The sequence below is a fragment of the Gouania willdenowi genome, chromosome 6 (assembly GCF_900634775.1).
Source record: "Gouania willdenowi chromosome 6, fGouWil2.1, whole genome shotgun sequence".
Lineage (NCBI taxonomy): Eukaryota > Metazoa > Chordata > Actinopteri > Blenniiformes > Gobiesocidae > Gouania > Gouania willdenowi.
In genome coordinates this window covers 40,373,328-40,394,251 of record NC_041049.1, presented here as the reverse complement: position 1 = coordinate 40,394,251, position 20,924 = coordinate 40,373,328, and the positions used below count along the sequence as shown (strand labels likewise).

The following is a 20,924-nucleotide window of genomic DNA, read 5'->3' as shown; positions in this document are numbered from 1 at the left end:
ACTCGGGCAGCTCTCTGACGGATTCTGTGGTACCTGAGGGAAGGTGAGTGATCTGCCGAACGTAAATACTTTTATCTCGCTAAAATCTTGACAGATTTACAAACTGTTTGCTTTCTTACAAACGTTATTAACGTGGTTACAATTCTGGATGTTTGTAAATGTTAAAAGTGCAGCTGTTTTTTTTTTTCAATAACGACTTAATAATGCAGTAACATGTCTCTTTGTAATGAACCTCAGGTGAAGAAACACCAACTAACATCACGTCTCACTCACATGATGGACATATTTCTATATTTGTGAACACATTATTTGAATGAATCTTTATTCTCTACGAAGGAGAATAAAACACTTGTTACATTGAACTCAACGATCAAAGCACGTGACTGCTTACATTGGATTTTAAATCAACCAATCACAACCTGATCGCTCTGAAACACACCCATGGGTCCAAAGTAAACACTCAAAAACAGAAAACATATTCAAAATGACAGAGAAATATACAAAATGATAGAAAAACAGACATTACACAAAATGACAGAGCAACACACAAAATAACAGAAAAAAATACTCAAAATGACAGAGAAATACACAAAAGGACAACAAAAGATACACAAAACAAATAAGGAAAATAACAAAAAAACACATTGTGTGTTGTGGTGGGCGACACCTTTCCTGTGGGATGCAGGTTTCAGAACTCCATCGTGTTCAGAGACTCCACATTTGTGAACAATCCAGACGAAACAAATCCCTCTTACAAGTTTGTATTCTCACCATAAAACATCATTTATGTTTTCATCTTCTCAAAGAAAAACTTTTTAAGTCATCTTTTTCAGTGCAAAGTTGAGTGTTTCCTTTATAAATGTACATTTTCTTACTTTTTATGCTTGTTTTTCAGAACAGAAAATGGAATCTACCAACCAAACTGTGGCCTTGATAAAGTCTTCATGTCCTGGGGTCATGACGATGAGAACTTTCATCCCTAAACTGGAACGATTCCACTGTTTGAAGAACGTGTGCGTTTGTCTGAACCTCTGCCCTGTTTTTGCTCAGAGTATCTTTACAGAGTGATGAAGTTTAACAGCTGCTCCATCCCAAATACGTTAAATCCAATGAGTTGTAGCGGATGTGCAGCAATGGTGAGGGCCAGGAAATTTAAGGCAAAACAAGACAGTAGCAGTTAGCTTTTAAAGACAGATTCCAAACGTCTGTCAAAAAAGAACAACAAAAATACACATAAATTAATGCAAAAATGCAAAATGACGACATAAATATGCAAAAATTGCAGCAAAATACACAAACTGACAACAAAATTCTACAAAATGACTCAAAAAACAAAACGAACAAGAAAATATACAAAATAACAAAAAATGTAACACACTCAAACACACAAGGCGACTATGGAAATAACAGAAATAAAACATATATATATATATATATATATATATATATATATACTGTATATACTGTACATATGCAATATTTATGATTAAAAATCTGCAAAATGACATTACAAAGCTAAATATTTACAATGCTAGTTATAGTTAATAATTTAAAAAAAACATCTACTAGAAGACAATTCTGTGTAAGTCGTAGAACTAGTAAAGCTTTTTATTAGTATGCATTTAAGTCCATCAGTACCACTAGTAACACAAAATTGTCTACGAGTAGATTTTGCTTTATTAGTAAGAGTTACTCACGCACTATTGCACTAACAACCTTTACTAGGAAAACATTTGTTTACTCATACACAATATTTCACTAGTAGTACTCGTCCTAATGCAAATTAAGTAGGAGGGATTGGAACCAAGTTCACCTCTCCGATTTGTTGAAATGTTTTCAAAGCCAATGGCCAACCTGAATTTATTTTCCCCGCCCTCTCATTAGCATATGATGTTAACTAGGGACACTTTACTGCTTCAATAGTAAAGTCTATTGTGCACTAGTAAACCTAAACTGAGCACTAGTAGAGATTACTGATGGTGGATATTGGGGTCAATTGTAGTTGTAATTGTGTAATTCATAACAAATACAGTTGTGATGTTTGTAATTGAATTTAAAAAAAAAAAAAGTACACCGCGTCGGGGAGATATTTGCTCCACACACACACACACTCACATCCACACACACAGACCTCCCTTGAATTATAGTATAGATAGATGGGCAAGCTAACAGAACGCTAACACAAGAGGAAGGTTATGTTTTATGGGCTTATTTATTAAAGGCTTAGTAATTGTGATTAATTTAAACTTTAGTAATTGAGAACATAATTGTATTTGTTTTACACAGCTGAGCCTCTAATTACTGCCCTAACGTGTAAACCTGATCACTGACCGTGCTGGAAAAACAATGAGAGGAAAATACAACTTTCTCCAACTCTGTTCATTATTTCCACAGTAACTTTGATCTTTACACAAAAACTACAAACATGCCCGACATCGAGGAGCTGAAGCCGTACTACCAGTCACTGATGGACAAGTACTGCCCTGGAGTCCTGCACTGGTGATGGGACCACAGTAGATCACAGTGACCTCTACTGTCCAATCAGAGTAGATCATAGTCACCTCTACTGTCCAATCAGAGTAGACCATAGTGACCTCTACTGTCCAATCAGAGTAGACCATAGTGACCTCTACTGTCCAATCAGAGTAGACCATAGTGACCTCTACTGTCCAATCAGAGTAGATCATTGTCACCTCTACTGTCCAATACAAACACTTCTTTAAATGTTCACCAGCCACCAAATCAATTCTGCTGCTCAATAAATATTTGTCTGATTAAGATCAATCAGAGGAGTCACATTCTAGTGTTACTACAGCTTTATTATTTCAACATTTAAAAATAGATACAAAAGTAATTTTTTGTTTGCATTTACAAACTTTCTTCAGTGATTTTTTACAGTCGTAGTTTAAAGTTTATTCAGTCATCGTTCAGATTCAGCCAGCGAGCAGAAGATGGGATTCCTGCTCAGATTCTCAAGTGAATCATATCAGTGACACAGCGCAGTAAAAAAGGATGAAAAAATACAACAACAAAAAAAATCAAACAAACAGGATGTACAAAAACACAAAACATCTTTGATGTTTCTACATTTATAAAGGCAGGACAGGCTTCACTACATTCCAAGTTTTCACTTTTCCATCTCATCTTCTTTGTCCTGCTCATCACCATCCCTGTCCTCCTCCTCTTCCTCACCTTCCTGATTGGTGCAAACGTCCTGATCTTTCTCCACTTCTTCTTCCTTCTCCTGCTTTGCGACAGACTTTTCATCACCTTGTTTTTCGGCCTCATCAATCAGATCTACAGCCGTGTGGTTTTTGTTACTAATCAGTCCCATGAGGAAACACCAGGTGGCGCTGCAGGCCAACATGGTCCAGATTATAGTGTGAGCAGGGATACCTTTGACCTGGGAGCGAGTCCAGCTCAACAGCTGGACGACTGTGTTGTTGGATGGATGACGAGGAGGAAGTTTGTCCTAAAAATACAAAGAAAAACAGATTCTGAATCCTGCTTTAAATGCACATCCTTGATTGTTGTAATGAAATAAATACCTTCAATCCGTACCGACTGAGCATGTTCTCTAGATAAGTGTGTCCCAGGTGCACCATGGGATAGAATTCTTCATCATAGACTCTCCTCCACCAACGAGCTTGATGAGAACTGCCCATGATTAAAGAGAGACAAAGAGATTTTATTTATTTCCTCCAACACGATGCAAGTCACTACAGGTGTTCCCCAGCGCTCTGTCCTGGGGCCCCTGCTTTATATCATCTACTTAATCACTCTTGGCCATATTTTTCATTAGCACCACATCAATTTCCACTGCTATAGGGATGACACCCAGCTCTACATCTCCACCAAGCCTGTTTATTTCTCCTTCCTCCCTCACTCACTGCCTTACTGAAAAATCATGATTCACATCCAGCTTTCTGAAATCAAACAGTGATAAAACAGAGGTTTTATTAATCGGTACAAAGTTTCTCTATAACCATTGATGTTACACCTTAGTCTAGGAGCTCCAGGACGCAACATAAAAATGTAATCAAAATAAAACTCGGTCTCCAAAAACCACCGACAACGGGTTCCAAAAATTAACACAAATTTATTCCTGAACAAAAAAGGCCTGCCCAGCAGGTACAACATACAATAAACAAGAGTATGATAAGAATCGGACTACATAAGAAGGAAAATAAAGTGCACTAGATATATACAGGTGACAAGCTTAACAAAACAAATAATAATCACTTCACAAACAGATTGGGAGACAGAACTCAGCAGCGATGATCATCACGAGGACACCCGTTACTCACCATATCACAACCATCCTACAGCAGCTCCACTGGTTACCCATAACACATTGCATACATTACAAAATACTAATACTCACTTTTAAGGCCATCTGGCTCCCCAATACCTCTCCAACCTCATCCACATTGTCACATCCTCTCGCTTACTCAGATCTTCCTCTTCTATCCACCTCAGTGTCCCCTCTGCACGCCTCATCACCATGGGGAGCAGAGCTTTCAGTCGCTCTGCTCCCCAGCTCTGGAACTCACTCCCTCCTGACCTTTTTTTAAGTAACCACATATTTATCAAAGTGCCCAGTATGTTTTATGAAAAAGTGCAATCAACTTCCAGCTAAAATGCATTGAGGAGTGAGTCAGAAAAATTGCAATATTACTGAATCCTTTTTGTGTCTGGCATTGATTAGGAGGAATTATTTTAACATTTTTATCCTTCTGAAGTATTTTTTTGATTTCTTAAAGTAATTTGACTACAAAGGAGAACAGATTAGTTACCTTTATATGGAGCTAATGGTAAAGCCTCACTAAGATTCACTGCCAGTGATGTAAATATACGTAATTTCAAATCCAAACGCTTGCTGCCAATGACGTATATATACGTTGTCAGGGCCAAAATTGTTAGTTATGTTTATGAACATATTTACTCATAGACCTTATTCTTTTATAGCTTTAAGTTGAGACTTTTCATTTCTGCTGTCTCATGTTTTCTGCTCTCTTCTTGAGGTCAGCTTCCCAAAACACATTTTATCTCTCAGACACGGAGGCATCACACAGTCACATGCTTACACACACTCACATAGTCACACATACACACCCCATACACATCCATTCGCACACACAAACACATAAACGCACACACCTCCACTCCCATAACAACCAGCAGATACCAGAACTGGTTGTTTTGACCCAAAGAAGAAACTGTCTCTTTTCTTTCTCTCCTATCACCTCCACCCTGTACTCTTTATCGCCTGGGGGAGGAGGGAGGGGGACGGAGGGGGAATATACGTGTTGAGTTAGAACTGTGTATCACTCTGCCTTCGAACGTCCGGCCGGACGGTCACTAATTTTTGTTCCACTTTGTACCCTTTTTTTACCTAGTTTTATAATAAACCTTTTTTATAAAATCATCAATGCCACGTCTGGACTCCATCACTCAACCAGAGCAATAAATCATGTCTCCAAATGAGGTCAACCGCAAATTTGCCGTAACAACGTCAACTGCGTTTTTCAATGGGAGTTGCTAGGAGACAGTGTGACGGAGCTCTGCCATTAATATCAGCCTTGTACTATGATGTAGTGACCAATTGGTGCCATGTAGGTGGCAGCAGCACACCGTTGGATGAGAGACTAGCCATGATTATCACAATCGCTGGGGAGGGAGAAGCCAGGGACGAGGCAGAAAATGGAACTACAGGGGAAGATTGTGAGGCTATCAGCAGCTCACACTCAACCAAAGCATGTGTGGAACTAAGTGGACTATTGAGAGTGTTGTGATCGTGAGAGAAAACAAACCGGGGCAAGCGGTGAGATTCAGCACGCGACGAGATAACTCGTCATTTGCATTTTTTCACAGAGATTACTAGAAAACTCCCTGGCGGAGGTCCCTCATCAATATCTAAGCTGTAATGTGATGTAGTGACCAACTGGTACCCTGAAGGTGGCAGCAGTACACCTTTAGATGAGACATTAGCCACTGCTGCTACTAGCTGGGGGGAGAAGCAGGAAGGAGTGAGATTATGGGGCTATGAAGTGATATTGTGACGAATCCAGCAGCTCACAGCGCCACATATTAACACAGAACATGTGTGTACCTGAGTGGATTATTGATAATGTTGTTGTCGTGAGATAAAACTATCAACTAACCGAGCCAAAACAGTCATCGCTGCGTGTCGAGAGGAAGAGGAAGTTACATCTGTGTGATCGACAGGGAGTGGGTGGGCCTCAACTGTGAGCCAGATAGCAAAATAATAGGTGACTTGCTGGTGGTAAGAGCGCACATTTGGATGCAGAGCTCAGATGGAGAGGAAAGGAGTTTACGAGACAGAAAATGGCACGACGAGAGATGATGTCAATGTTCCCACCAGCGCCCAGCTGGGCACGCCCGACCAGAGCATGTGTGGAACTTTAGTCGACTATTGGATATTGTGGTGATGGTGAGATAAAACAATAAAAAAAAAAAAAAGGGGCAAGCAGTGACACTCGGCATGTCCGGGAGGAAAAGGAAATTCCGTGTGTGCAGAATGATGGGAGAGAAACTTGGAGGAACGCCAAAACACAGTAAGTAATCCATTCAATTCTGACCCAGATAGCAAAATAATAATAGTTTTGCCATCAAAATCCCTGTCTCAGTGGTTTTTTTTTTGTTTTATAAAAAGAAACAATGTTCAGATGTTAGAATTGTAATTAAAGCAAAAAAAAATTGCTTTAAAGTCACTGACGGTTTTTTAGAAAAAGGCTGTTTTCTCAGCTTTTTGCTCTGACACTGAAGATTTGTGTAAAACTTGCTCTATTCAACGGCTGATTACGGGAGGACGAAACAAGCCAGAAACAAAATTCTGATGAAAGCAGAGGCATCAATCTTTCAGAATCTGTTTTCAGATCTCAGATAATCATAGTACAAAGTATTCTGTGGGTCTTTAAAAATCAGTCAAAATGCTAAAAAAATGGCTGGCACTGAGGGGGGTAGAAATTCTGAAAAAGTCTGGCACTGAATGAGTTAAAATCATCACCCTAAATGGAAAAGAAGGAGGAGGATACTTCTGTGCTGTTTAAACGCTTAATAATTCTTTGGTGTCTGTAATGCTGACATGCTGACTAGTAAATAGTAGGGATGTAACGATTCACTCAACTCCCGATACGATTCGATTCACGATACTGGGTTCACGATACGATTTTCTCACGATTTATTTTACAAAATGGGAATGTTGACAAATGACTGAAAAATATTCCTTTATTTTTTGGGGGAAAATACTATACTATTTTCCTTTTATTTTTCATTGTCAAAAGAATCCCTTGATAAACTATTCAAAATGATGCAATTTAACTAAAAATAAATCTTGAATGAAATAAATAAAGGAATGATACAAATGAAGAAGCCTATTAATTTAAATTCTGGTTCTATAATAAACAATTCAAAACTGCGTAATAGTTCTTTTTCTTTTTAAAAGTGCAACTGAAAATGTATTTTGTGCCTTAACAATTGGACTTTTAAAAAAAAAAAAAACAGTCATTTTTACTGTATTTACGTCAGATATTTGTTTAGACCAGCAGAGGGCGCTAGTAACCCAGTGGTCGGTTGGCATGCAGTTATTCCACCAGTGAAGAAGAGAAGCTATGCTAGCAGACGGAGTTAATAGAAAAACCTGACTTTTACAGATATTCACGTAATATTACAGATATTCTTTCGGTGCTAAAGGAGTAAAGAATCATTTATGAGCATGTTTAACAGTAAATGGCAGCCAGAAAGAAAATAGTAGCAGATTCCGCCCGTCACGTCCGCTTCTGGAAGGATTATTATATAGCTGGTTATTATATCTGCTGGTTAAAAAAAGTACTGCGATTCAATTTTCAGAGCATCGATGTGAACCGTGGTACCTATGAATCGATTTTTAACTGCCTTACGATTAATCGTTACATCCCTAGTAAATAGTGTGATTTGGCAGAGAAAAAACCTTTGAATGTTCTGTGTATGGACAGACATATGACGCAGACACTGCGCCGCAAGGGTTAAAATGTAAACTACAGACGGTTCTACGATTTCCGTGATTTAGGAGATCATCGTCATGTTGTAATCCTTAGCGATCTAATACCATCAGATCGCACACCCTTAACTTGAAGAAAGACCAAAATAGGCTGGCCCAGTCTCAGTGATGTTTTTGTAGTTTTATAGAAGGAAACCAATGTTGAGGTGTCACTAAAGCAAAAAATAAAATTGTTTAACGTCACTGACAGGATTTTTCAGAAAAAGGCTGTTTTCTCAAGTTTTTGCTCAGAAACTGGCATTTTGTATGAAGCCTATACAAAATGCCTATATTCAACTGCTGATTATAGAAGAACAAAACAAGCTAAAAACAAAACTTTTTTAGTGAAAGTAGAGAGTCTATTCTCTCAAAATCAGTTAGATTGTCATAGTACAACATATTCTTTAGGTCTTTAAAAATCAGTCAAAATGCTCTAAAAAATGGCTGGCAGTGAGGGGGGTACAGTAACTTTTCTGAAAATGACTGGCAGTGAATGAGTTAAAGTCTGGTAACGCCACTGCTGTTCAAACGCTGGCACAATGACTCCTTGTTTTAAAGGTGATGATATACAACCTAAACTAAAGTTATTTTAACAAATTTTACAAAGAGACAAAGTCTCGAGGAAGGTTCCAATTCCAATAGAACCCAAAGAGGAAAGTGAATGTTACTCTAAGTTTCTCACCCATCAGGCTTCCGTTCAGTGAACCAGTATCTGTAGCGGTGAGCCCTAACGTAGGTCGGAGGCTGCTGGTGAAACGGATACTGAGACACGTCCGTCTGAATCAACTCTATCACTGCAGAGAATATTCACAGTTAAATAAAGCAGCTTTACTAAACGCATGCTGTTACAGTAGCGCTCAGGGTTGGGGTCAATTACATTTTTAAATTGCAATTATGAGTATGGTGATCAGCATCGCTTCAAATTACAAAACCTGGCCCAGGAGAAAGTAAAAAAAAAAAAAAAAAAAAGGATGGCAACATGAATCATTCTGTAAATTACACCAAGTTGTAGACATCTCAGCCTCCACAAATACAATGACACTCCACAATATTTGTCACATGATGGCAGTCATTTTCCATCTCAAATTGTTGAAAGAAAGAACATTAAAACTGGTCTGCATTTTCCCCCTGAACTAAAATGAGTTTGACACTCACAGTAACTTACAGATACGTCATTGTAATTAATTATCAATAATTTGATTAGAAATATAATTGACCCAAACCCTGGTATATGTAAATGTATAAGCTGGAGGCGGCTCACCGTCTGCTTTTCCCTGCAGTAGCCTGTAAACCAAGCTGGTAAACCAAGGAGCCTGAGTGTGAGCACCCAGAGCAGCGAACCACATCTGCCAGTCAAGGCGAGGCTGGTGGGGCGTGACCACGGCTGGTGGGGCGCTCACGTTCCCTGGTTTGTACATGAACTCGATCTCCTGGAAAGGAATAACATAACATTCTGTTTGAAACAAAAACAAAGCTTAAAATAAACTGATTTCTGCTCAAGTTTCTCACCTTCCACGTGACGCCATCGTAGCTTCCCTCCAAGACGACCTCGGGTCGCCCCCCTACCCCCGTCATCCTCCTGAAGAGGCCATACGAGTTGACCAACTGGAAGCGATCCACCAAGTCATATGTCTGGCGCACGGCGGGCCACAGACGGACATGAGAGTCGTGCTCCACATACGACAGCGGCACCTGAAGGAAGAGGTGACGCACAAGTGAAGTCCAGCTTTAAGGACTTCTGCAGAGGTCAGAGGTCACCATATTTTACCAGCACTCACCAGGCTGATTGTGAACATAAAGGTCGCCGCCACCGCAAACACACTCCACTGGAACATTCCCCAAAACCTTGTCAGAAAACCAGAAACACATGCACACCTGCGGGCACACAGACACACACAAGTTTAAAAAGTAACTAAAGCCAAAACCCTGCGATTGGCTGGGAATATTTGTTTGTGACGTTACTGTTAGCCCCACCCCTTCTATAAAAACTATCCCCTTTGGATGAAATCTGCAATCTGTGAGAGTAGCTATAGTGAGTATTGAAGCTAGTTGGCATAGCATAGATTGTTCTTTGGATATTTTATAGAACTAGTACAGTGCCCGTCGGAAGTATGCATTCATATAGTGGGCGCTTAAGGAGAGTTGTCAATTACGGGCATAATAATAACTACTCCGTAGCATTGTTAAGGGGTATATTTGCAGGTGCAAAGTAAAATAACGTGTGCAATTTCCCTGGTTTAATTTTATGAGACATGCGCATGATGAATGTGTTGGGTTTTTTTTACTCATTTTTATATTTTTTGTTTTAATTATTGTTTGTTGTTGCCATTGTAGTGTTATTCTGGAGTCATTTTGTGTAATTTTTTTTTGATGTAGTTCTGTGCATTTCTGTTGTCATTTTAGTGTATTTTTTGTATAAATATTTAGTTTTGTGTATATTGAGTCATTTTCATATTTTTGTTGTTTGGTGTATTTTTCTGTAATATATGTTTTTTGGAGTCATCTCGTGTGTATATTTTTGTGCATTTCTGTTGTCGTTTTGTGTACTGTATAAATATTGTTTAGTTTTTTGTTTTATGTCATTTGTGCATTTTTTTTATATATTTATTGTTTTTTGTTGCATTTGTAGTGTGATTCAGAAATCATTTTGTATCTTTTTTTAGTGTAGTTTTTTGCATTTCTGTTATGTTTTGTGTATTTTTTGTTTAAATATTTAGTTTTGTGTATTGAGTCATTTTCATATTTTTGTTGTTTGGTGTGTGTTTTGGGGGAATCCATTCTAAATTCATGCCACCAGTCCATCCACGTGTACCTGCCTAACTTTCACTAAACTTCTCTATTTTCACAAGTTAGATGTAGTGGCAGGTGTGTCGTGAGAGAAGCTGCAGTAATCAGGTGACCTTCACTATGTAGCGACATGTAAACACTTAGATCTGACTCAGAGTGTAACACTACACTCACTACCACCCTATGGACGGGTGTCGTGACCGGACTAAACAGTGGTCCGTTATTCACTCAACACTCACATACCTGCACGCATGTCACGTAGACGGTGATCGATAGTGAAGCCCACCTGATCGATGTGTGTGTGTGTGTGTGTGAGAGAGACTCTAATCTCCTCCGTTGGTTCTCACACACATGCACAAAATGTGCAGCTTTCAACACAGCAGCCATTGACGTCAAAAACGTCCGGGTGAACTCTGTCCGGTCTAAATAGCGAAAGGTCAAACTAACATGAAAATAAACGTTTTGAAACATTATCACCAAATAAGGAACAGTAAAAAGTATGTTTCCTCAAAAGAGAAGTCCACGGGAGCGCACTACCACGTTACGGACATGTGTCGTGACAGACTGTAACCGGACTAAATGGTGGTCCGTTATACAACTTCCGGGTGAGGTCCGTCCAGTGTAAATAGCGAACGGTCTAACTAAGATGAAAATAAACGTTTCGAAATGTCATCACCAAATGAAGAACAGTAAAAAAAAAGTATTTTTCCTCAAAAGAGAAAAGAGAAGTCCACGGGAGCTCACGCACGCACCGGAAGTGAGCTGTGCTGTGAAATAAATATAGATGGTGTGCTATCGCCCCCTCACACCCTGAGGTCAAAAGTTGAATAGGTTTCATTTCGGGCCGTCCAGAAGTGAAATAAAATTAAAATAAACATTTTGAAATGACCAAATTACTCCAAAATAACAGATACACACACTCGGGGTATTTGGAACCCGTCGACCGAGTTTCAGGTCGAACTGGCAGCGCGTCTGGGAGATATTTGCTCCACACACACACACAGACCTCCCTTGAATTATAGTATAGATACAGTGGGTGTGTCTTATCTGCTCCATTAGCACCGCCCACAATCAAGGCAATTTTTTGAATTTCCAGCATCAACTAAAATGTGTATTCCAAATGTCTCCATTTAACACTGTGATTATTGAACAATCACACACATTTTATTTACCATGTATTTGGTAACAAGTTTATTTGTTTTGGAAACATTTCAACGATTTCATCGATTATTAGGGAAAGAAAAAACCCCATTAAAGATTAAAAATTGTTCCAAAATAAAAAATTAAAAAAACATAAAGATGGATTTGGAATATAGAGCAATTAATGTAATCTAAATACACAGTTTTAAGTAAAACTGTATCAAAAAATGAGTTTTCATGGGAGCCAAAAACCCTGACAACATCCCCTGGGTGTGATTCATATAAATATAAAAGTGTTGGCCCAGCTCTCAACAGGTTTTATTCAATTCATGACAATCACTTCAAACATGAAATAAGTGCAGCAAACGCATTTAGCTAAAATGAAACCAGTTATAGTCATCGTCCAAACACTTCTCAAAAGTCACTTTTGATCAAAGTAAATGTCCTGCTCACTTCTTAAAACAAACTGACACCCTTGGACAGTCTCACCTGAAGATGGAGGTGATCATCTCCCAGATCAGAGACAGAACTCCCATCCAGATACATGGGATGGTGACGGCCTTAAGGAACTGGTTAAAATGGTGGAACGTAAATGCTGCAACAACAAAAAAAGCAGAAATTTCAACCTCCAGCTTAAAAAAACAACAAATTTTGATCCTTATCCATGAACTCAAAAACATCACACACACCTGTGCGAGACGAGACGCCGTTCTTATGCGGGTCAAACTGAAGATCGAAAAGGACGATTGTTCCAAAGATGATGAGAGACCAGACCACGAGCTCCAGCAGGTAACAGATCCAGGACCAGCGCTCTGAAGAACCAGCTGAGTCACCTCCACGATAGGGGTGGGCTATACAGAAAAAAAAATCATATCACGATTTTTTCTTTGTAAAATCACAATCACAATTTTATCATGTTTTTTTCATTCAAATCATCTAGAATATTTTAAATTTATTTACCAATAAAACAAACTAAATCACCAACTTAAAATCATCACCCTAAATGCAAAAAGGTGATAAAAGATCATTTAAGTGAGGGTACTTTTCAAACATTTAAAAAAATGTATACAAGTAATTTATCAAACTGGTTCCAAGTATAATTGACAACAAACAAAAATGCTGACATGTATTTGTTTAACCAAAGTGGTGTAGCATTAACAGGTCAGCATATCAGTCTAGTGATTTTCATTTGTTATTGAGGTAACACACACACGTTAAAAAAATACTTTAAAAATAGTTTGGAACCCCTCATTTCCGTTAGTTTGGAAAATCATATCCTTTACAAAATAAAACATCATTGCTTTGGTTACATTAGGCCTGGGTGATATTAACCATTATTCATATCTCTATATTTTTCCTAAAATGGCAATAGGGACTTAAACTTCATTTATTTTCAAAAAATTTCAAGAGCGTTTTACAGGAAAAACAATAACATGTCGGAGAAAAATGCCACAAAGACCCTTTTATTAATCACTAGCAACACAATATCAACATTTTGTGTCACTTTTGACTTTTTCCTTCATTAAAGCTGAAATGTGATTAAATTCTGTAGTGTTGCTGAACCACATTCAGGATGTTGTCCCTTTAAGAAAATTTGGCAGATCATCGTCGTGTTTTGATGCTGAAATCTAATATTGTCAGAACGCACACCCTTACTCCACAATAAACAAACAAAAACAATAGAGCTTAGTGCTACAGAAACATGAGGAACCAGCTGAGATACCTCCACGATAAAACAAACAAACAAACAAAGAAGAAATCCCATCTTTGGTACAGAATGGTTTGCTTCACCTTCCTTTCTCTCCCTGTTGTCGTCCCTCTTGCGCAGCCAGAAGTTAACGTGCTGATTGTCCAGCAGAGACAGACACAGAGTCAGTGTGAGCAGGTTGAAGAAGTTGTAGTTTCCAGACAGAATGATGAGCGTCTGAAGCAGAACCTGCAGAAACATCACACCAATCATGATTCATCACTTAAGTGTTAAAATGCAGGTTTCCGTTTAAAAAAATCGTCGACTCACTTGTAGATAAAAAGCTCCCAGTCTGAGTCGGCGCAGCGGGCTGAAGAAGAGGAAAGGAGCTGCGATCTCGATCACAAAGGTTGCCACCACGCTGAGCTTGTGCCACCACACGGGGAGCTGGTGAGCAAACCAGGCCAGTGGCGTCGGGATGCACTGGGTCTCGTAGTGATAGGTCAGTGCTGGGGGAGGAACGTACATTAATTGTACGTAATTGCGTAATTTATAATCAATTAAAATTATTATAATTTTAAAAATCTGTTTCTGTTGCAATTGTAATTAAGTTCAGATAATTGACTTTGTAATTGCCATGAAAATTCTATAAAAATTGTAACTTATAATTTAAAGCTCAACTGGGGAACCATGTTACAGTTCTACACAGGTATTTAACAATTACTAAAACATGTTTCATATCAAGCTTTCCCACATTTTACCATTTAAACATTTTTTTAAATCGAGGACTAGGCCTACACAAAAAGGCTCAGATGACCACACCAAAAATATTAAAGCCTATATTTTCAATGATTAGGATGCCTAACAATGTAACCAAGAGATAGAATTTAAATTAGATGGTATTTGTTTTTAGTGTATTTTGCAGCTGATTTAGGACCCATTATCATAACGGATGCTAACTGAAAGCGAACACAAGGGGAAGGTTACGTTTTTTGGGCTATTTATAAAAAGGCTCAGTAATTGCCATTAATTGTAATTCAAACTATAGTAATTGAGAATGTAATTGGCTTCAAGGGGGATAATAATAGTTGTAATTGGGGAAAATGCCAGTCAACGTAATTGTAGCTGAGTTGCATTTGAACATAACATAACATAATTGAAGACGTAATTGTAATTTGAAAATGTAATTGATCCCAACCCTGGAAGAAACCACTCCATGCTTTAAATAACAGTATAGAAGGTTTTAAAACAGTAAAGTTTGTTGAATTTGGCTCTTTTTAGTGTTAAATCCCTGCCCTGAGGCTTCATAGTTTGGGTTTGTTGTACAGGGAGATTAATCTGCGCTGCTGATTATTAGACATATTTTCTTTACCTTTGCACATGTGTTAGTTCTTAGTTCTCATCAATCAGCTGGATGTTAAGGTAAAACACATGATACAACAGCACACTCAGCGCAGTGCAGTTACTAAAAGAGCATCACAGACTAACCATTAAGTCCTACGTTTGTCGTCCATTAAAATCCAATGACTGCACAGCGTTCCACGTCATACACTCAAAGTCACAAGCTCATTTCTTCATTAAAATCATTTTTAAAAGGTTCCAACTAATGTATTTATTTACTATGGAGACACTGGGGGAAATATAATGCACCAGTTTATTGTTGTTCTTAATGATCAGTGTGTTTAAAGTCCTTATGTTGACATCTGGACTGTTACTAGTTATAGTTCCTTAACTTAAATGAAGTAAACTGAGTAGACCTTGTTAAACTACTTCACTCCTCAATGCATTTCAGTTTCAAGTTGATTGCACCTTATTTTCGTAAAACATACTGGGCACTTTTGTAGCAAAAGTTAAAAGTTTGAAAAATGTAATTTGACAGTTTGATCAACTGTGTTATACTGGATATGTACAGTAATACATGTATTCTTGGTTATAGTTTTATATGTATACTCGTCACAAATAGATTTCTTTATATTTTGTAGTTACCAGAAAAGACAATTCTGCATAAATTGGTCATAAAATGTGTTCAGATTTTTGTCTATTGTTGTGACTTTATCTGCTTTATGTAATGCTGCACAGAAATGATCACAGTTTTTATTTAACTCAACACACACACGCACACGCACACACACACGCACACACACACACCTGTGAGGCCCCACCACGTGGGACAGCGTGACGTAAGCTTCACCGCTCCAGATACGAACATCAGCCTGAACAGCAGCCATCGAACCAACCAGAAGGTCATACTGTCGTGTTCTCTGATGCCACGTGACCCCCGGACGAGGGTGAGGGGGGCGACCAGCACAGTGAGGAAGCCCGTCTCCAGGAGCAGGCTGTCCCTGAGCAGGAGAACATCACACAAACTCAAATCATCTCCAGTCAAATTAAATAAAAAATCCATCTCGCCATCAGGAACTCACCACTGGAAGTAGAGGAACACCTGGCCCACCTGTGACACACACACGCAACACGTTTAAAGAAACACGACGGCCACAGTAACGGACTCAGAGACCAGAGACTCACCTGGTACATGGACAAGTACGAGACCCAGAGGCACAGGAACACTAGGCTGTCCCTGAGAGCCTCCACCAGCAGGGCGGCCAAGCTCAGCAGCGCCCCCAGCAGGCAAAGCAACTCCATGGAGGCCTGGGTGTCCAGGCTGAGGTGCGGCCCCAGCCACAGCAGCGTAGGCGAGGACCGGAGCTGCTCCGTGAGAGACCGCCCGCCGTAACGCAGCTGGAGACGAGCCGGGAGCAGCCCCTCATTACCATAGAGACCTGAGCACATGGAGAACTCCACCGTCACCAAGGAAACCATCCATACGTGTACTACATGTATTGTAGCACTGACCAATGACCTAACATGAAGACTTTTTCTTAATTAATTCTGGGGAGAAATAACAATTTTTTATATCACCATATACCCCAAAATAACTAGAAAATACACAAAACACCAAAAATACAATACACAAATTCACCCAAAAAACACAACTACAAATATACCCAAAAGTAACTGGAAAAATACAAAACAACACCAAAAACATACAGACAACACTAAAAACACAAATGACCCCAGAAACAGAAAACAACAACAATATACAAAATGTGGCAACAAGAAAATTACACAAAATGACTCCAAACATTTTTAATACATTTAAAAAAAATTAATTCTGGTGACAAAATTGTTTTGATTATCACAAAAATAAAATTTCAATATATCAAATTGAATTTTTTCCCAATCCCTATGAATTACATCTTTTTTTGGTTCTTTAAAGTTTCATTTGTATTTATAACATCAGTGTTATACAGTAATAAACTATAAAATACAGTCCAATAAGTGTCTGTGCACAAAATGACTCGAGAAAAAAGTGGAAAACACAGACAAATTAATACAATTCAGACAAACGTACACTTAAAAACACCCCCCAAAAAAAACAGCGACTACAAAACGAAACAGAAAATACACAGACCAACACTAAAAATATATATAAATGACTCCAAAAACATGAAAACACAAAAAAATACACAAAAATCACAGGAAATATCCACAAAAGCATAAAAAAGACATACATTTAGTCTAAAAACACAAGACAACAAATATCCACAACTGAATAATACAGAAAATGAAAGCAAAAATACACAAATTTACTCTAACACACAGCCACAACAAATACTGTATACTCAGAAGTAACTGGAAATTAACAAAACACCAAAAATACAAAAAACAATACAAAAATTACTTCAAAAACACAAAATGACAACAAATACTGAAAATTACAAAAACACACAAGACGTTTACAAACAACAATAATAATAATTACAAAACACCACAGAAAATACCCAAACACCTCAAGAAACAAAATGAGAACAAAAATACACAAAAGTAAAAATACGCAAAACAAAAACACAAAATGAATACAAAACCACAACAAAAATACACAATTATTCCAATTAATCATACAAAAGGAAGTCACAAAAAAATGCACAAAGGGAAAATACAAATACACACATTTACTCTAACAACACACAAAATGACTACAAAATTACAAAACATCATAAATATTACGTCCTTGGTGGAGGTAATAACTCCTGAAAGAAAATGACAAAAATTCCCAAAATGACTTCAAAAACAGAAAAAGAAATAAACACACAAAATAAATACACACAACATGCCAGAAATATACACAAATAAAAAAATAAACAAAGAAAATACACAAATTCAGAAACAAACTTACAACAAAAATACACAAAATTACTCTAAAAACACACGAAACAACAAAAAAACCAAATGAATCCATCCCCACCCAAAAATTAATAAAATAAATAAATAAAATAAAATCACAGAAAAATGCAACAACAAAAAAAAGGACGATACACAAATGTACTCCTAAAACACACAAGACGGGTACAATTACTGTGTGAACATGGATGCAGGTACGGCAGACTTTTCGTGGCTGAAACTTTGAAAGTGGCGCAGGTGAGCTAACACTGAGCTAACAGGCTAACAGCTAGCTCACCTGGTATCTGCACGTACAGCGACACAAAGGCGACCATGTAGATGGCTGCCATGCACCAGAGGAAGAGCCGCCGCGGTTTACTGACCTCCATCATATCTGTCTTAAGTCCTTTAGCTGCGGAGGACACAGTTTAACCCGTCCGTCCACCGCACACGGACATGTAGCAGACCGACGTTCACCTCGGTCACCGCTGGGGGTCGCTTGCCAGTGCCCAATCCTCCTCCTCCTCCTCCTCCTCCTCCTCCTCCTCCTCCTCCTCCTCCTTCTCCTTCTCCTTCTCCTGCTTCTTCTTCTTCTTCTTCTTTCTTCTTCTTCTTCTTCTTCTTCTTCTTCTTCTTTCTTCTTTCTTCTTCTTCTTCTCTTTCTTCTTTTCTTTCTTTCTTCTTCTTCTTCTTCTTCTTCTTCTTCTTCTTCTAATGGTTTCCGGCAGGCTGTACACTAAAACAAGCTTAATGCTGCCCTCTTCTGTTCACTTAGAGTCACTCCATTTTAGATTCTCAAATAGAGGTTGGAAGATTGGAGATACCTCACCACTGCCTTATCTATTAAAATCGACTCTGTTCTTGGTGCAAATATTGACTTTATTGAAAACAGTGTTTTCAAAACACTGTCAGCCCAAGAGTTGAAAGTTCTTTAAATAACGTTCCTCTTTCAACAGAATAGCATCCACAGGCCAATAGAACATGGGAAATAGTCTCAAGTTGACCACACTGACATAATCCATCAGGATGTTTGCCTATTCGATTTAAATATGCAGCTAGTCCACAATGCCCCAGTCTTAATCTGGTTATCTTAACTTGATTTGATCGGCAAGTTGCCCACAGGAGTCTAGTGCCCTGCACACAAGATTGACACTTAAAATAATGCCTCCCTCTCAGTGCCCAATCCTTCACGGGCAGGATCCTTTCAACGCATGCGCGCAACGCATCTACACCCGGGCCTGACGATAGACATATTTAAAGGCTAGATTTCTTGCGGCGGATTCTGCAACGGCATCACCGGCAGCCATCTTAACTCGGGCAGCTCTCTGACGGATTCTGTGGTACCTGAGGGAAGGTGAGTGATCTGTCGAACGTAAATACTTTTATCTCGCTAAAATCTTGACGGATTTACAAACTGTTTGCTTTCTTACAAACGTTATTAACGTGGTTACAATTCTGGATGTTTGTAAATGTTAAAAGTGCAGCTTTTCTTTTCAAAAACGACTTAATTTTGCAATACAGTTGTGTAAGGCAGAGACCACCAGATTTAACTTGTTAAAAAAGTTTGTTAAACATCTTATTTCATGATTTCTACAGGAAATTACTGAGTGAAGATGGCAGACTTTTGTGCAGCTTCCGGATGCTCTAATTGCCGTTGTGTTGAAACCAGGGCCAGTGGGATCACCTGTAACATTATATTCTGATGTAACCAGGCGGTTAAAGTGTGGTAGTTTCCTACTGTCATATAGCCCGTGAACGCATCATCCCCATCTACCGGACGCTTCCTTAACCGCACCCTCTGATTAGAAGCATTATAAGCAGGTGTGCACGCCGTAGCGTCTGCGTGTTCGGGCCTCCTAGGCTGTGCTGTCGGGTGCTAAATGTGAGTACTAGTCTCTTCAAGTTTTTGTGTTAATGTACTCTATAACTAATTGCTGCCTTGTCCCTGGGTTAGGCCATCGATGGGAGTTTGCATTGAGGGGGAAATGCTGCTCTTGTGAGGCGCCCTGAGCCCCTGTGGGAACTGGGTTTTCAAGTGTGGAAGGTAGCTTCTGTTTTACTGACTCTTTATTAAGTGTAGATGTTCAGGAGGCTAATTAATATGTTTTTTTTAATACAGTTAGCCGCTGCTGCTCCAATAAGCTCTCAAATCATATTCAAATAAGCTCTCAAATCATATTCAAATAAACTTGGCACCATGCACTTTAACTAAATGAAGTGAGGTTTAGCTGATTAGTTTGATTTTGTTAATCTTTGTCTAACGTTTGGGTTGTTTTTGGTTGAGTTACTAACCTTAAGTTTGTTAATATTTTCATTTTCTAAACTTCAGCTTGTTTGGTAAAGTTTATTTGGTGTTAAAAGTTTATAATATTTTTGTACGTCCAGCTTTTAAACTACATTATGAAATAAAATAAGTATTTTTATGATTGTGGATGATAAATAAAATAACATATTTTGCTACCAGCTTGGCCTCTGTTCATTTTCTTGCCAGACTAATGTGGTGAGATTTACTTAACCGGAAGGGAACCCCTGCCTTCCCATTGGTTGCATAGTGGCGTTGACGACAGGATTTCTGGCGAACGAGGCTGAGTGTGGCAAAAGTGGTTTGTTATATCGGAGCGCTATATACTGTATATATCTAAAAATAATTTTAAAAAAAAGAGAGAGCTTAATTGGGCAGCAGCTGGCACGCTGTGGGATGTGGTCCAAGATCTTTGGCTTCTGATGTCTATCCCACTCACAATGGCGGAAGAACTACAGTAGCTCCGGGACCGGGGCCGCGAGTTGGAAGCCAGAAATAGGAGCGGGATGCCTTGTCAAAGAGGAGCAGAAAACACGGGCACTATGGACCGGATCATCTACCTTCCTCGAGAAAGAAAGTGCCCCATGTTCCGAGGAAATCACGGTAGTGGGATTGATGAGTGGGTCGAGGAAATTCATTCAAGCATGCATGTTATGCATGTTGGACTAGCAGATCAGCCTGGGTTTATTTTTCATCATCTGGATGAGAGGATGAGATCAAGTACAGAACTGTTGAAGAACGTGAGA

The 20,924-nt window shown here is 38.8% G+C and overlaps 1 protein-coding gene across 6 annotated transcripts; it reads right to left on the bottom strand.

The window, feature by feature from the left end:
- Positions 1-2,798: 2,798 nt before the first annotated feature.
- LOC114465347 (lipase maturation factor 2-like) lies at positions 2,799-18,390 on the bottom strand. 6 transcript variants are annotated; one of them, XM_028450302.1, is made up of 14 exons: positions 18,260-18,390; positions 16,182-16,435; positions 16,079-16,107; positions 15,804-15,997; positions 13,986-14,164; positions 13,760-13,904; positions 12,658-12,819; positions 12,458-12,563; positions 9,820-9,916; positions 9,551-9,733; positions 9,303-9,471; positions 8,724-8,835; positions 3,549-3,657; positions 2,799-3,472 (listed from the first exon to the last, which is right to left on the bottom strand). In XM_028450302.1, exons 2-14 carry the CDS (start codon positions 16,296-16,298, stop codon positions 3,128-3,130), a joined length of 1,947 nt encoding a protein of 648 aa, XP_028306103.1. In that variant the 5' UTR covers positions 16,299-16,435; positions 18,260-18,390; the 3' UTR covers positions 2,799-3,127. The 6 variants fall into 6 exon arrangements, with proteins under 6 accessions (XP_028306103.1, XP_028306100.1, XP_028306102.1 ...); XM_028450299.1 differs by having other exon boundaries at positions 18,175-18,381; XM_028450301.1 differs by having other exon boundaries at positions 12,658-12,792; positions 18,175-18,381.
- Positions 18,391-20,924: the final 2,534 nt, after the last annotated feature.